Source organism: Ooceraea biroi, chromosome 14 (assembly GCF_003672135.1).
Source record: "Ooceraea biroi isolate clonal line C1 chromosome 14, Obir_v5.4, whole genome shotgun sequence".
NCBI lineage: Eukaryota > Metazoa > Arthropoda > Insecta > Hymenoptera > Formicidae > Ooceraea > Ooceraea biroi.
Genome location: NC_039519.1, coordinates 1,009,916 through 1,029,317, shown reverse-complemented (window position 1 = coordinate 1,029,317; position 19,402 = coordinate 1,009,916). Strand labels below are relative to the sequence as shown.

At 34.5% G+C, this 19,402-nt stretch overlaps 1 protein-coding gene across 1 annotated transcript in view; it reads right to left on the bottom strand.

Annotated features, from left to right (window-relative positions):
* LOC105286206 overlaps window positions 1–19,402 on the bottom strand; it is a 167,997-nt gene that overhangs the window by 10,723 nt on the left and 137,872 nt on the right. Inside the window, exon 4 of the mRNA XM_026974830.1 lies at window positions 683–896. Coding sequence (XP_026830631.1) covers window positions 683–896 — 214 coding nt within the window. The remainder of the gene's footprint in view (window positions 1–682; window positions 897–19,402) is intronic.

Sequence of the window (19,402 nt, the reverse complement as noted above, 5' to 3'; positions counted from 1 at the left end):
GCATTATGCGTCTCACCTCGCGCCGCGTCGTACATATTTATTTCGTATAATACGTGAGTTAAATATGTAGGGGGACCATAATAAGAAAAGCGTGTGGAGGAATACTAAAAATACGAGATACCGGCTAACAACTCTTTCTCGCTGGAAGAAATAATTTTTCATTATTCGCTGGAGTCGCTCGTTTATGGTTGCAATCTGAAACGTTAATAATCTGAAAGGGAGAACATGGAAAAAATAATTTACAAGAGTTTTTATGCGATACAGCTATCCTTTAATGTAAAACAATATAATACTGTTTCTAAATGAAACTTACTTGTTTCAACAACCTATTCGTTGTGATTAAGGTCTTTTGTCATAAAAAAAAACATGTAAAATGAAATAATGGGAAAATAGAATGTATTGTTATAGATGTGTATACGCATTCACATGAATTTTTACTTGTAACAATGATATAAATTATGAACATGAAATAAAATGAATTTCAAGCTATTCAAGTTTATGTACTAAACGAAGTTCATTAAATACCAGTCGAAATAAATAATGAAACATTTTTAGAATAATATAAAATAATAAAGAAATGCAAAAATAATATAATAAATTATAAATCACAACAAGAAACTGAGAGATTGTGAAATAACGAGAATGTACATATATAAATTTTGTAATAACATTTTATGCTTACCAACAACCTCAAGAAACAGAAATATACTCGTGGGCGGATGAGTAGACACTTGGCACTCGTATAGTCCGGCATCCCTGGGTTGGACGTATTTTATTTGAAGAGTCCAATCCTCGCTGTGGTGGAAATGGATTGCTTGAAACCGCTCGTCGTTGGCGTACGTCGTCAGTCCTACGGTCAGTAACTGCTGTACGTTCTTCCGCTTGATCCACGACACCTGCGAGTCAACGGAAAATTTTATTAGTCAAACTAATTCGGTAGTCGTGAAAGTGGTACATAAAATTAGAATAAGATTTATCTCTAATGATTTAGTTTAGGCTACTTTAAGTCTATGTGTTCAATCTCTGAACGATAATCAAGTAAAGCATCTTGCTTGCTTAAAATAGAAGATTCGATTCTAATCAAATCGCATAAATTATGTAAGAATTTTTAAATAATGTACGAATTTTTTCTAATGTTTAATTAAAGAGTTCTGAGAATTTTGCATCATAGCTGCGTTTATTATATAAGCTTTATGATAATTATTGCATAATTATTATTAAAATTATTGTCGAACGATTGTATTATCATTGAAGGTATTTTGACATTTCTATATTTTGTGTCATTGGAAGCCCAGGTTTATCCGCTAATTAGACCCAAATGTTTTATTTTATTATAAAAAGAATTTACTAAATGTTGAAGTACTAAAAAGAATTGGACTGTATTCAAAAAAATGAAATTAAAATATAATGTACATATATTATAACAATTTTTAATTAAGGAACTTTCGTATTATTTTCAGTACACCTAATAATTAAACTTAAAATTTCAGTGTGTTTACTTTTGTAGATTGCGGACGAGAATATTTTTTTCATATAATACGATAATTGGTAGTTTCAATGCAGCTGTCTCAACTGTTAGCTATAACAGTCAGCTACTGTTGTTCGTATGTATAATGAACTGTAATCACTGTCCGTTCATAATGGTTAGTAACTACTGTCCGACATGGCGATGCGCAACTACTGATACGTCCGTAGAATACAAACAGTAACTACTGTGCGTAACTACTGCTGCTCGCTTCGCAACCCACAGTGCCTGTTATTGCATTAATGACTCGTATCTTAATTTGGCTTACGCAGCTATTACTTTAGAAACATTAATTCCGGAATCAAAGGAGAGACCGCACGCATTCGAAACATATCGCGCGGGCTAAACATATTGGGTTGGCCAAAAAGTAGTTGCGTTTTTTCCAATAGATGGACATACATGTCTTGAAATGTAACTAACTTCATTCTAAACCGCAAATTCATTATGTAGGTTAACAACTCACAGTTCAAGCTTGTTTTACAAAAAGAAAGTACACGATTTCGTTAACAATTGTTTGTTTGCCGTCCATTTCAAAATGGAAAATCAAAAAGAACATTTTCGTCGTATTTTGTTTTATTACTTCCGAAAAGGGAAAAACGCTGTGCAAGCTCATAAAAAGTTATCTCATGTATATGGCGAAGATGCTTTAAAGCTGCGGCAGTGTCAAAATTCGTTTACTGAATTTCGATCTGCAGATTTTAATGTGAAAGATGCACCACGCTCAGGAAGGCCAATCGAAATTGATGATGACATAATAAAGGCACTGATCGATTCGAATCGGCGCTTAACGACACGAGAGATTGCTGAGAATCTTAACATATCGAAATCGAGTGTTGAAAACCATTCAAAACGACTTGGATACATTAGTAAGCTCGATATTTGGGTACGACATGAGCTCAAAGAAATTCATCTCACTAAGCGTATTGACATCTGCGATTCTCTTTTGAAACGTGAGGAAAATGATCCATTTTTGAGACGTATGATAACAGGCGACGAAAAATCGATCGTCTACAACAACGTCAAACGAAAAAGATCGTGGAGCAAGCGTGATGAACCTGCTGAAAGCACTTGAAAAGCAGATATTCACCAAAGAAAGATTATGCTGTCAGTCTGGTGGGACTGTAAAGGTATCGTGTATTTTGAGCTGCTTGCAAGGAATCAAACCATTAATTCAGACGTATACTGTCGTCAACTGGATTGCCATCAAACAGAAACGTCGAGAATTGGTGAATCGCAAAGGTGTTGTGTTTCGCCATGATAACGCTAGACCACGTACAAGTTTGGTCACTCGTGAAAAATTGTTGCAGCTTGGATGGGATGTGTTACCACATCCACCACATTCGCCAGACCTGGCACCATCAGATTACCATTCGTTTCGTTCTTTGCAAAACGCCTTGAATGGTAAAACCTTTACTGCTGATGAGGATATCAAATCGTTGTTGGAATTGTTTTTTGCTGAAAAAGATAAGAACTTTTTTGAGCGCGGAATCATGAAGTTGCCTGAAAAATGGCAAAAGATAATCAAACAAAATGGACAATATATTGTTTAATAAAGTTTTTGTTTCCCATGAAACATTCGCCTTTTATTTATATAAAAAAACGCAATTACTTTTTGGCCAACCCAATATTATATATATTATATATTATATATTATATTAATATATATTGGGTTGGCCAAAAAGTAATTGCGTTTTTTCCAATAGATGGACATACATGTCTTCAAATGTAACTAACTTTATTCTAAACCGCAAATTCATTATGTAGGTTAACAACTCACAGTTCAAGCTTGTTTTAAAAAAAGAAAGCACACGATTTCGTTAACATTTGTTTGTTTGCCGTCCATTTCAAAATGGAAAATCAAAAAGAACATTTTCGTCGTATTTTGTTTTATTACTTCCGAAAAGGGAAAAACGCTGTGCAAGCTCATAAAAAGTTATCTCATGTATATGGCGAAGATGCTTTAAAGCTGCGGCAGTGTCAAAATTCGTTTACTAAATTTCGATCTGCAGATTTTAATGTGAAAGATGCACCACGCTCAGGAAGGCCAATCGAAATTGATGATGACAAAATAAAGGCACTGACCGATTCGAATCGGCGTTTAACGACACGAGAGATTGCTGAGAATCTTAACGTATCGAAATCGAGTGTTGAAAACCATTTAAAACGACTTGGATACATTAGTAAGCTCGATATTTGGGTACCACAGGAGCTCAAAGAAATTCATCTCACTAAGCGTATTGACATCTGCGATTCTCTTTTGAAACGCGAGGAAAATGATCGATTTTTGAAACGTATGATAACAGGCGACGAAAAATGGATCGTCTACAACAACGTCAAACGAAAAAGATCGTGGAGCAAGCGTGATGAACCTGCTCAAAGCACTTGAAAAGCACATATTCACCAAAGAAAGATTATGCTGTCAGTCTGGTGGGACTGTAAAGGTATTGTGTATTTCGAGCTGCTTGCAAGGAATCAAACCATTAATTCAGACGTATACTGTCGTCAACTGGATTGCCATCAAACAGAAACGTCGAGAATTGGTGAATCGCAAAGGTGTTGTGTTTCGCCATGATAACGCTAGACCACGTACAAGTTTGGTCACTCGTGAAAAATTGTTGCAGCTTGGATGGGATGTGTTACCACATCCACCACATTCGCCAGACCTGGCACCATCAGATTACCATTCGTTTCGTTCTTTGCAAAACGCCTTGAATGGTAAAACCTTTACTGCTGATGAGGATATCAAATCGTTGTTGGAATTGTTTTTTGCTGAAAAAGATGAGAACTTTTTTGAGCGCGGAATCATGAAGTTGCCTGAAAAATGGCAAAAAATAATCAAACAAAATGGACAATATATTGTTTAATAAAGTTTTTGTTTCCCATGAAACATTCGCCTTTTATTTATATAAAAAAAAAGGAATTACTTTTTGGCCAACCCAATAAATAGCAGGTAATAAATGCAGCGTCAAATGTTCTATATTGGAATATTTTTTGTTTTATTTCGTTTTATTCCATGGTATCAACATGTCTGCGGAAAATTTTTGGTATAACGGTTATCACAGACAATATAGCATAATGGGAAAATCATTTTTGTTTTTCCCCTTTTATGTGGGTATATGTGTGTCTTTGTGTAGGTACGTATGAGACGTACAAATTTGCGAATAAAATTTTTATGTTTCTATGAATGTTTGATTAAGTTAACAAATACTGCTTTTTCCTATAAAAATAAAAATTTCCCAGATTTTTATACAAACGCCTGGCTTTTATTACAATATTTGCAATTTTAATAACATTTCTGATACAAAAAGTTTTATTCTGTCACGAATGTACGTGTTACGTTTCCGGCAGCTATGCGATTTTATATTCGTTTCTTTGTAAAAACATATCGCTGCATCTACGAGGACTTCTGTAAGCTTGCATGCTATCTTTGTGTTATCGAGATCTCTATCGCCGTGTGCACAAAATCTATAACAAAATTTTTAAATTTTCATGTTTTCAAGCTTCCTCGTGTCAGTTACGATATTGCCGTAAAATCTGCACTTTCGCGTTCACAGGATCACTTTATCGCGTGATAGAGGCTTAAAAGCTTAAACGACGGATACTCCAATTTACCCAGTCCTCTCATCGCACATACTACGATTAATTACAGACACCCCATGGGAGATAGAGCGAGATGCACATCTATCAGCCCTAGCCTACGCCAAATTAGGCGGTATAAAGTTGGTGACGTCAATAAACCACTCAATGTCGACAACTATTAGTACGTACTTGATGCTCATAGCGGATAGTAACTAACGAAAACTTGTAACGGCCAGTAACTGCGAAATACACACACGCACACACACGCACGCACACGTGAGACGGTCAGTAACTGTGGCACGTCAATAACGTCCCGTAACTACCGTACGTACTTCCGCCCGACTCGGACCATCTGAAAGCCACCAAGAAGCGCCGTCAGCCAGAATAATCCGACGACTGTGCCGCGAGATGATTGTAGGGTTCGTGACCGGAATTGATCGCAGACTCCAAAGACGTTCGGATTCCCCTTGATAATCGTGCACACACATATTTCTTACCCCTTACCACAAAGAAAAACGTGTGTGCCGAGTGTGAAGAGCGTCGCGATACACCCTCAGAAAGGATTTCTGATAACAAGACGAAAAATGTTCTTGACTAATTTAATCGTATTACAAGCATAAAAAATATGAAAATAAAACAATTCTTAATTTAAATCAGTAATTTCTATTCTTCTCTCTCGAATTAAATAAGATTGTCTTACTGTCTCGAGACATGAGTAACATATACAAATTTATGCTTATATATTCTTGTATGTAGAATAATTTGATATTAGCGCCACTTTATAGTAGGCTTTGTCCATGTCGACGCATCATTTTCTCACAGTCGCTCGTCGACTCGGCGCTTCTGCGTCCTTTTTTCGGATAAAACGGCCAATATTTATGTGTTGCAATCGAAAATCGGGAAAGCGTTTCTGTTATTTACAATGAATAAGTGCAATACTCTACAAGAAATATTAAAAGATATGGAAATGTAAGTAAGTATATACAATATGAAAATATAATATAGAAAACGATACACCCTCAGAAAGGATTTCTGATAACAAGACGAAAAATATTCTTGACTAATTTAATCGTATTACAAGCATAAAAAATATGAAAATAAAACAATTCTTAATTTAAATCAGTAATTTCTATTCTTCTCTCTCGAATTAAATAAGATTGTCTTACTGTCTCGAGACAAGAGTAACATGTACAAATTTATGCTTATATATTCTTGTATGTAGAATAATTTGATATTAGCGCCACTTTATAGTAGGCTTTGTCCATGTCGACGCATCATTTTCTCACAGTCGCTCGTCGACTCGGCGCTTCTGCGTCCTTTATTCCGATAAAACGGCCAATATTTATATGTTGCAATCGAAAATCGGGAAAGCGTTTCTGTTATTTACAATGAATAAGTGCGATACTCTACAAGAAATATTAAAAGATATGGAAATGTAAGTAAGTATATACAATATACTTACTTGAGAAATAAGATTCGAGATAAGACATTTCCATATCTTTTGCACTTATTCATTGTAAATAACAGAAACACTTTGCCGATTTTCGATTGCAACACATAAATATTGGCCGTTTTGTGCAGATTCTACAAATTCTCTTAGAAGAATAGAATAAGATGTCTTTTAGATCTGACAATATTCTGAAATCAAGAATATTTTGAACTTGCTAGAAATTTTTATCTAAATCCTTCTGAGAAAATGAATGAGATGGCACCAAGATAATTTGAATCTAGATTTTCGAATTTTCTATTCAAGATTAAAATATGCTTCTTTTCAATAATAAATATGATTGTCGCTATAGCGATCTTATTTTATGATAGATTAAAGAGTAATAGCATTAAGTCCAGAAATCTTTCCTGTGGGTGTAGCGAGAGGGTTGACAATCGTCGTGTACCAGTTATAAAAGACACTGGTCACGTAATCGCGTAAACTATGTCTAAACAAAACAGGAGGACAAAACAGTTTAATCAAACAAGCTTGGAGTTATGATCGATGCCAATGGTAAGTATGAAAATGGAAGGCCAAGTGATAATCAATGATTACATCGCGATTAATCCGTGCACCCTCAGAAAGGATTTCTGATAACAAGACGAAAAATATTCTCGACTAATTTAATCGTATTACAAGTATAAAAAATATGAAAATAAGACAATTCTTAATTTAAATCAGTAATTTCTATTCTTCTCTCTCGAATTAAATAAGATTGTCTTACTGTCTTGAGACAAGAGTAACATGTACACATTTATGCTTATATATTCTTGTATGTAGAATAATTTGATATTAGCGCCACTTTATAGTAGGCTTTGTCCATGTCGACGCATCATTTTCTCACAGTCGCTCGTCGACTCGGCGCTTCTGCGTCCTTTATTCCGATAAAACGGCCAATATTTATATGTTGCAATCGAAAATCGGGAAAGCGTTTCTGTTATTCACAATGAATAAGTGCGATACTCTACAAGAAATATTAAAAGATATGGAAATGTAAGTAAGTATATACAATATACTTACTTGAGAAATAAGATTCGAGATAAGACATTTCCATATCTTTTGCACTTATTCATTGTAAATAACAGAAACACTTTGCCGATTTTCGATTGCAACACATAATATTGGCCGTTTTGTGCAGATTCTACAAATTCTCTTAGAAGAATAGAATAAGATGTCTTTTAGATCTGACAATATTCTGAAATCAAGAATATTTTGAACTTGCTAGAAATTTGTATCTAAATCCTTCTGAGAAAATGAATGAGATAGCACGAAGATTATTTGAATCTAGATTTTCGAATTTTCTATTCAAGATTAAAATATGCTTCTTTTCAATAATAAATATGATTGTCGCTATAGCGATCTTATTTTATGATAGATTAAAGAGTGATAGCATTAAGTCCAGAAATCTTTTCTGTGGGTGTACATAAAACATTTGCTATCTATAAACGAACGGGATATTCATGTCAAAAGCGCGGATTTGGTGTCACTCGAATCGATTTTTCCACGTATTATAAGACGCCGCAGCGGATCTTAATATTGCAAATGATTGCGTGTAATAAATGTAAAAATTGAAATTACATGATTATGTTTTCTGCACGTTGCCGCATGTTACTTGCGACCAAACCCGAGTTCGGCAGTCGTTTCGCATCCCTCGCGCAGTATAAACCGGTGATGTTTGCTCGCAGATGAAATATACCGTAGAGAAATATCCCGTGAAGTCGATCGGAAGATGTATCTACGTAAGAAAATATTTCACGCTGATACGACTTGGCCGGTATCCATTTTCGCATTTCGCCGGACGGAAGTCCGTGGACTGTAAAACCGAGCGGACGAATCGGTCGCCGGAGCGAAATGTCGCGATAGTTACCTTTATTGCGCATTTTAGCGTATCAGACTAAAGAGACGCAGCGTGATTCTGTGGCTCTGGCTCTGGTGTGCAGATACGCACTTCCGAGCGTAATTCCGGCTAAAAGCGTGGAAAATCAGAACTGATTAAAAGTTAGTAGCTAACTGAAAAAAATAAAATTAAAATCGACAGACACAAATGAAACTAAGATTAAACTGAAAATTATGTATGAAATTCTTGTGGCAAACTTATTTTTTATTGAGTAAATCGGAACGACGTTGTGCATTTAATGCATGGGCAGCGTCTGCACAAACACAAATTGTTTTGCAAACAGTGGAATGAAACATTCGTAATGTATTTGTATGTACGGATGTATGTACCGGAAGAAGAGAGAAAAAAAGCACTGAGAAATTTGCATAGTAAATGAAGGGAAAAATTTTTCTGGAGAAACTTCCAGTGCGGAACGCTGGAAAATAGGATGAAAGAACGACCGGGAAGCCAAATGTGATTAACTCTCTTATTTCACATGATGGCATCTCTCTGGTTGCACGTTTGCATCTTTTATCTTCTTGTAGTTTTATCTTTGTTGTTATAAATTAATTATATGTATATACATATAAATTATATAGTTTGAATTAGAATTATTACTATCAATTAGAGACACATGTATGTATCAGAGCACAAGTTCTTGTCGATTTTGCAAGCTTTCTTTATTGAAATGAAACAATCGATACGGCATAAATCAATCAAAGTATTTTCCATCATTATCTACGATTTTTTATTGTTAATATTTACTTAATTATTTTTATAATTTATACTTTACTTTATATTCATATTTTACGTTTATATTCACGTTATGTCTATATAATACTGACATATGATGTTAAATTCTGCAGCAGTGTAATATTAGCGGGTAAACGCAGGTCACTTTTTATAGCGTTTAAGTGCAAATAATAGATTTATTCGCTCGTAATAATTCGTTATTTGCGCATTGCAATTGGATTGGAAATTTTTATCTTAACGAGGAAATATTTTACGTGTCATTTGTACGTGGTCGATAGCCATTAACCTGTTGGTTTAATGGACTTGTATTTTGTAAAATGCTGCAACAAGCGCATGTGGAAAGCATCATTAATATATGCCATTGCCAGCTTTATCATGTATTCTAACTGTTCTCTATGAAAAGATTTAAAATAATATTTTCGCAAGCGAATGCACGACATAGAAGGTTACGGGAAACCCTAAATTCAGTCAGAGAGCGAGCACCGGATTCGAAAAACGTAAATATTAAAGGCACCAGGGAAAAGCTTATACTATATACTATAGCCCCACTGGGTGTAGTAAAATACCTCCTGAAATCTTCAAGAAATTAAATGGAGCAACATACGTAAGACAGGTAAGATATGAAACAAAACTTAATTTTTGGAATAAAATCCTGTGGTTTTTCATTTATTATTACATTCTTTAAAACAAACCAATTCCTCAAAGGTATTATTATTAAATTTATTATCATCCTATGTTTTATCTAAAAAATGCAATACGGAATATTTTAATTAATATTCTAGGAATTATTGTGAAAATATATATTTATAATTTAAAGCTCTTTAAAATAGGTGCAGGAAACATTAATCATAATTTAGATATAAGTGCAGTTAATAGTTTATTATTTTTGCATGCTTTAGTGGATCAATGGGATTGACTCATTATCATCATTTTATCGCATTAATAATTTCACTGCAATTATTTTCTTAATTCTTGTCACTCCTTGCAAAAGGAAAAAGTTAAAAGTTATTCAATATCAAGTATCGAATATTACAAAGTGCCATAAATTCTTAAGCTCTTGTAGGAAAATATCCTAAAGTACCGTTGATGCAGAGGTCAGCTTGTAGCGCGAGAGGAACAGAGTGTAACAATCAATAGCCATTTTCATGTTTTCCCGAAGGATCTACGGTGCCTAAAAACGGTCAGTGCCATCGCAAGAAGAGCTATCAGCAGGGATTATCCGGTGAACGCAGTTCTCCCGAATGATGGTACGGCTCGTAGACGGAATTGGTCGGCGAAATCGGGAAGGAAGAGGTCTGTCCGCGACGATAGAATCTCTTCGCCCATATATGCCTTTATATTCCCCGTAAAGTTCTAAGCACCTGCTAAAGCGAGATTGAGGAGCTTTTTCTCGCGGAAAATTGAATTCCATCGATCGCGCACGACGCCGCGCCGCCACCCAGTTCTGGGCAGCGGACATCACGGTGACATCGCTTTAATCGAAACGCTTCAATCAACCTGGTATAGCCTCGACTTCGTTAATGATCATTTATACGCAATTATCACTGATTCCGTCATGAATCCGTTTACGCTGCATAAACCCGAGCATAAACAAATTTTTTTTTCATGAGTGCAATTCCATGTTCGGATGAAATTAATGAGTGGCATGTACTGAAACGTCTCTTTTTAAATAATTCACTACTTCCTAATGACTGAAGTAATAATTGAATAATAACTGAAAGCTTGATAAATGAGAAATTTAAGAATAATAATTTTCTTGTCGATTAAAATTATTAAATTATTCAATGCCTAAAAACTTTATTTGGTATCAAATTAACTTGTGATGCTCTATGCTATATTTATATATTTGTCATTTATATCAGCAGCGACGCAATGTGTGCTGAAATATATAAATTATGTTATATTTATTACGATTGCCAGTAGATGCGATACTGTGAAATGTAAAATATCGTTCCGACCGTATACACTAGTTTGCCTGGTTTATCCGGTCAAGTTATCCTGAGAATTTATACATTCACAGGACCAACTATTTTTCATCGAGAATAAGTACTTGACTTCTCGCATTTGTCAAAATATCCTGTAAAGAATATACGTAGCAATACATTTAAACAGAAAATGCATAAATACATAAATCTTCTTCAAAATTGTTCTTTAAGACTATGATATGAAATGACAGAAAAACAATTTGTATATGCATATTATATCGATTAGACATTCATTACAAGGAAAAATTGATTTAGAGATTTTTAATTAAGGCTATCATTTTACATTTCGAAATTGGGAAAAATCTTTCTTAAGATTAAAATAGAACAGTTGAATTTATTACGTGATTATGCTTTCTTTTCAAACAATGTGATTTTTTAAATATATAATTATAATAAACATATAATTATTATAAACAGCGATTAGAGAATATACGAAATATGATTAAAGATATCTTATCTTGAGAATGTTGAAAAATGGAATTATATATGCACATTAAGTTTTTCCAGCGTTCCACATACAACAATTTGTTTCCACTACAAATACTAGTAAAACCCTAATGGATAGTCGCTGTTGGTTGAATGACGTGGATTTAGGAAGCGCTTAATTAATAATTGCGAAATTGTCGGAAGACGCTTGTGAGATGTATTAATGTAAGTGACAGAAATTGTTATTGTCGGCATGACATAGCCCTGTCGCTTCACGTAACATAATGGCAACCGGCAGTACATGTTACATACTGCCCTATTCAATTCGAGAAACAAGATATCGGTGACTAACTTGCCTAGATTGCTAATTGAGGTTTATTTCTTACGGTGCGATCTATTGCACAGTTATAATATAATATACAGGGTGTCCCGGGTTTTAACCGACAAACTGCGGGAGCATATTCTATTAGTGGAAATAAGAAAAAATTCTTATATCGAGTTTGCTTAGAAATGCTTCATTGCAAAGTTATAAACCAATATTGAAAAGAAATATGAGATAAGTAACAACGGATTTTTTCACAAAAATAAAAATTATCTACGCAATGATTTAGTGACGCATTTCAAAATGTTGTCCTTGCACATCGATACAAGCTAGACACCGACGTAGTACAGAATTTGTTACGGTACGACGTTCCTGAAAATTTGGTTGCATCTCAGTAACTGAATTAGTAATTCGTTGCTTTAAATCTATCCGGTACTCTCCTGTTAGGAAATCTGCGTTGATACTCTCGTACGGCAGCTCGTGCATTTCCGTCACAGAATCCGTACACGAAATGAATATCGGTGTATTCCTCATTTGAAAACACTTTTGGCATTCTGATAGTAATTGCTAGTTGACACGACGATTGAAATCTAACAGCTACTGCTGTGAAAGTAACAATCATACTGAATCGTTTCAACATAGTGAACATGAATACATGTAAATCACGTAACATAAACATCTTCAACCTTCCAAATTCTACACTGTGTTCCGTTGTTACTTATCTCATATTTCTTTTCAATATTGGTTTATAATATTCATATTAATTAATCATTATGTATATATATACAGGGTGTCCCGGGTTTTAACCGACAAACCGCGGGAGCATATTCTACTAGTGGAAATAAGAAAAAATTCTTATATCGAGTTTGCTTAGAAATGCTTCATTGCAAAGTTATAAACCAATATTGAAAAGAAATATGAGATAAGTAACAACGGCTTTTTTCACAAAAATAAAAATTATCTACGCAATGATTTAGTGACGCATTTCAAAATGTTGCCTTGCACATCGATACAAGCTAGACACCGACGTAGTACAGAATTTGTTACAGTACGACGTTCCTGAAAATTTTGTTGCATCTCAGTGACTGAATTAGTAATTCGTTGCTTTAAATCTATCCGGTACTCTCCTGTTAGGAAATCTGCGTTGATACTCTCGTACGGCAGCTCGTGCATTTCCGTCACAGAATCCGTACACGAAATGAATATCGGTGTATTCCTCAGTTGAAAACATTTTTGGCATTCTGATAGTAATTGCTAGTTGACACGACGATTGAAATCTAACAGCTACTGTTGTGAAAGTAACAATCATACTGAATCGTTTCAACATAGTGAACATGAATACTCGTGAATACACGTAACATAAACATCTTCGACCTTGCAAATTCTACACTATGTTCCGTTGTTACTTATCTCATATTTCTTTTCAATATTGGTTTATAACTTTGTAACAAAGCATTTCTAAGCAAACTCGATATAAGAATTTTTTCTTATTTCCACTAGTAGAATATGCTCCCGCACTTTGTCGGTTAAAACCCGGGACACCCTGTATATAATTATATAATAAATATAATAATATATATATTTATTATATACAGGGTGTCCCGGGTTTTAACCGACAAAGTGCGGGAGCATATTCTACTAGTGGAAATAAGAAAAAATTCTTATATCGAGTTTGCTTAGAAATGCTTCATTACAAAGTTATAAACCAATATTGAAAAGAAATATGAGACAAGTAACAACGGATTTTTTCACAAAAATATAAATTATCTACGCAATGATTTAGTGACGCATTTCAAAATGTTGTCCTTGCACATCGATACAAGCTAGACACCGACGTAGTACAGAATTTGTTACGGTACGACGTTCCTGAAAATTTTGTTGCATCTCAGTGACTGAATTAGTAATTCGTTGCTTTAAATCTATCTGGTACTCTCCTGTTAGGAAATCTGCGTTGATACTCTCGTACGGCAGCTCGTGCATTTCCGTCACAGAATCCGTACACGAAATGAATCGGTGTATTCCTCATTTGAAAACACTTTTGGCATTCTGATAGTAATTGCTAGTTGACACGACGATTGAAATCTAACAGCTACGGTTGTGAAAGTAACAATCATACTGAATCGTTTCAACATAGTGAACATGAATACATGTGAATACACGTAACATAAACATCTTCGACCTTCCAAATTCTACACTGTGTTCCGTTGTTACTTATCTCATATTTCTTTTCAATATTGGTTTATAATATTCATATTAATTAATCATTATGTATATATATACAGGGTGTCCCGGGTTTTAACCGACAAACCGCGGGAGCATATTCTACTAGTGGAAATAAGAAAAAATTCTTATATCGAGTTTGCTTAGAAATGCTTCATTGCAAAGTTATAAACCAATATTGAAAAGAAATATGAGATAAGTAACAACGGATTTTTTCACAAAAATATAAATTATCTACGCAATGATTTAGTGACGCATTTCAAAATGTTGTCCTTGCACATCGATACAAGCTAGACACCGACGTAGTACAGAATTTGTTACAGTACGACATTCCTGAAAATTTTGTTGCATCTCAGTAACTGAATTAGTAATTCGTTGCTTTAAATCTATCTGGTACTCTCCTGTTAGGAAATCTGCGTTGATACTCTCGTACGGCAGCTCGTGCATTTCCGTCACAGAATCCGTACACGAAATGAATATCGGTGTATTCCTCATTTGAAAACACTTTTGGCATTCTGATAGTAATTGCTAGTTGACACGACGATTGAAATCTAACAGCTACGGTTGTGAAAGTAACAATCATACTGAATCGTTTCAACATAGTGAACATGAATGCATGTGAATACACGTAACATAAACATCTTCGACCTTCCAAATTCTACACTGTGTTCCGTTGTTACTTATCTCATATTTCTTTTCAATATTGGTTTATAACTTTGTAATAAAGCATTTCTAAGCAAACTGGATATAAGAATTTTTTCTTATTTCCACTAGTAAAATATGCTCCCGCAGTTTGTCGGTTAAAACCCGGGACACCCTGTATATAATTATATAATAAATATAATAATATATATATTTATTATATATATAATATTTATATATAATATTTATATAAATAATATAATATATTTATTATATATAATAATATATATAATAAATATAATTTTCTCATATTTACCAATAAACGATCATATGCAACATTTAATATTATGAGACAGTTACATCTTCGAAATATCTAATGGCGAATGTGATGTTAAGTTTGATATTCATTTATTCTTATAGTTATTCTGATTCAATGATGCGCTATGCAGATCGTCGAGAAAGATCTGTCGAAGGAACATCATTACGCTCAGCAAATTGAATGGCTTCTTTTGAATGAAATAGTTTTTTTCATTACTATCAAAACGAGAAAGGTATTTGCTCTATTTAACGAAGGAGTCAGTAATGAACTTTGGCGAAGTCTTATCTTATCGATCCGTCTTACAGATGAATCTCTGGTCCTGGTTTTACAAACAATCTTAGATGCAGACTTTCCAATCATCCCAGCAGTAGTCAGTAGAGTTTTAATGGGATTTAAATAAAATTTATTATTATATATCGAAGCTTTTAATCCGTTGAAATTTTCATTGATATATTTGTTAATGAGATTAGGAGTAAAATATACTGTATATATGTATTAACAGTTATCTTTTTCTAGATTAATTTGTATGCAACGGTTTTAAATTTATTTTAATCCTTTTTCTGATTAAGCTATCTCTTTAATTCCGCATTTTTGTTTAACATTTTCTACTTTCGATTCTTGATTATTTCTTACACGCATGTTTTCTTTCCTTCTGTTTTCTCCTGAGTTATCTCCTCGCTATACTTTACGGCTTCTTGCATTTCTGTGTTATGTGCTATTCAGTTTCTTTCGTATACTTAACTCGCTCGATGCTTTCACTACTTTTTTAATTTTGCCAGTAATTCTATGTACTTTTAACAAAATATAATATGGTTTTTTATGTTAAGATTAAAACGTAATATACGTGTGTGCAATTTTAATATAATTTAAATTTTAATATCAAGTACAATGAATTTCATATTTAATGTGTAAATTAAAATTTTCATGGTAAAATCCTCAATGTTTTAAAAATTTAATTTAATTATGATTTTCACATCAGTTGTTTTGTTTTCAAAAATTCGATATCACCTATATTTTATTGTATATTGTATACTACATATAATTCTCTGCTGAAACATCGCTCAGATTTATTTTCATGGATTATGCTCTGCCCAAAGTAAATTAATGATTATAATCACATAAACAGTTACGTTAAATATTTTATCTTGTATCTTTTCACAAATACAGAAAGAATAAATTTACATCGCACAAAGTTTTGTAATGAAAATAAAATGTTATGTATCAATTTAACGTGTAATATGTATATGTATAAGCATATTAAATTTACACACGTGTGTGTGTATATATGTGTGCAATTTTAATATAAATGTATTTAAAATGTAACAAATGTATTATATAATTATATGTAACAACTCTAATAAATTCTCACTATTTAATTTATTATCTCTATATTCTATAACTACCTCCTATAATTTACATTAACTAAACAAAAAAATAAAAACGTATCTCAATGATTATCCGTTGTCGCGACATAATTTCGCAGCAGCTGCAATGGACTGCAAAAATTCGTAAGAAGGAAAACAGTTTTTCCCGATGATAAGATCTTGCACGCCCTAAATCGCTCCCCGTGCTTTTTCCTATCTTCCTTATTTCCTAAACTACCTCTCTCCGATCGCTCTTCATCCTAATATCGACCAGCGCCATGACGCTAAAACTGGCATTGCTCCGAACGGTTTCGCGCAATTTCCGAGATGAGGCTTTGAATGTTTACTCGTTGTCTGCGGATATTTTCTTCGCGAAGCCTTTTATGGGGGAAGTCGAGAGAGAGAGGATGGTGTACGCGCCGTTTAAAAGCCGGTGAGAAGAATCACAAGAAAGGAAACGATTGCACAACTCGTGAACAGAATTGGCCGCGTTGCGGGAAAACAGACGGGAGGGGCAGGTGCAGCTCGAGGGAAACGGGAGATGGAGTTAGATAAATAGAGACCGAGGGAAAGGCCATCGGCGAATTCTTGCATGCTTTCTGAATCTGATTGTCGAAACTGCGAAGTGATACCTCGGGGGAGAATGCATCGGAACCAGCTGGAACCAACGGTGCGCCACTGAAACGCGAGTGCACTAATAGTTCATTGCGCCTAATGGCAGATTCGTTGAGTAGCGAATTCGATTTTCTACTAATTACCGGCCGGTGGAGGGGCGTTTTCGCGGGCCTCGGTAATGGAGACGCCACACACCACCCACCGTGTCGTCACGGAGAATTTAAAGCAACTCATGGCGAATCCAAGCAACGACAACGACATGAATCGATGATGTAGAATGTAAGAGACGCGCTTAACATGTCAAATGTGATGCACGTCCCGTGGAAAGCGTATCGAACGCGATCGTGCCCACCTTACGATGTACTTGTGAAAAGGGTATTACATAGCCACCGGCTGCAATTTTATTCGCGCTCGAAGGAAGAATTATTGATAGCACCTCGGAGCTTATCACGTCTACTTTCTGATCATGCCTGCGATCGCTCTCGCTTTAAGAAATTTCATCGGAAAATTTTATAAAGACAGATTTTTTATACGTGAGAGCAAATGCCGATAATCATACTGATCTGTCGCCTGAACGCTTTGTAATCATTTGTTCGAGGAGGGATGAAAAGGTTTTTATTCACGTAGAAATATTATCACAGCGCAATCAGAAAATAAAAAAGTGAGGAGCGAATAATATACACGTCGTCGCGGATTCATATCGTCCAAACGCCCTAATTGGGAAACTAATTTAAAAACCACTTAACTAGTACTATGGATAATCAGAAAACCGATATTTAATATTTCGTTAAAAAGAATAAAAAGGCGTTTCATCTTGTAAATAGTAAACACGTTTCAAGGTGAATTTAAATTCCGATTTTATAATCTTCGAACGAACAAATCATAATGAATCAAAATGTTAAAATCTGATTTCACGTTATCTCTTGAAACGCACGGATTTCTGTAAATAATTTTATAAATAATCTCTCATAAAATTATAATAAAGCTTTTGATTGAACGAACACTCCTCTCTCTCTCTCTCTCCTCTCTCTCTCATAAAACATTTTATAGATATTTTGTCTTCAAGTAGCGCTTGGCATGTTAATGTCTCTTAGACAGCAGGATAGTACACGTTCTGCACACGAGGATTTTGGTACGAGTTCATACGGATCATTAAGCTGCTTTAGCAAAGTGATAAATACCCCTTGCACTTTACAGCTTCCAGATACAATCTCTCTTTCCCTCCGCCTACTTCTCTCCCCCTGATCCTTCGGGCGAGTACAGTAAAACAAATATCATGTCATCCGTCGTGGTACACATTTCTCCGTTATAGCGTAGCAGATATTTATTACTAAAGGAATTCGCAAGGAGATAAATCCAAGGAAAGATACCGGAGCGGACTGCACTGACGACACGAACTAGTTAAAACAACCACGCCCATATTCCAATCGATTTTATCGCCTGCTTGGTTAATGAAAGTATCTCCCGTGGACTACCTCCCCTAAAAAAAGAAAGTATACATGCATGTGTTACATGCACACAAAACGAAAATTAACAGCGCATCCTTTTGTCAGATAATTTTCCTCCGACGCTTACCTGATCCGTTTTTTGCACGAACAAAGCGCGCATAATGTCTGGAATGCCTCAAACACGAGGCGTTATAATACTGCGCTAAAGATAGCAAAAGACCAGGAATTCTTATGGGGAATCAAATAAATTAACTCGTCGGTCATGAGGGGAAATGTGAGAATGCAAAGCATACAATCAACCAATTGAAATCGATCTACCTGGCTGCACCTGGCTATACAGGGTGTCCGGGTTTTAACCGACAAACTGCGGGAGCATATTCTACTAGTGGTACTCTCCTTTTAGGAAATCTGCGTTGAACCTAGTGCAGTCTGGTGCAATTTCCGTAAAAAAATCCGAATACATCAGAAATGAATAATCGGTGTAATTATACGCAGTAATCTGCAAACAACTATTTGGTCAATTCTGATAAGTAAAATATAGATAAGTATAGACACTGACGATAATAGAAAAATCAATAAAAAAACGTTACATAAAAATTTATTAAACAAATACTTTAAAAGCTGTTTAGAAAGTAACAATCATATCTGAATCGTATTCAACATAGTATAAGAAAAAATAGAATACCGTGAATACACGTATACATAAACATCATTTAACGACTTACCAAATTCTACATCTATGTTCCGTGTTTTACTTATCTCATATTTCTTTTCAATATTGGTTTATAACTTTGTAATAAGACATTTCTAAGCAAACTGGATATAAGAATTTTTCTTATTTC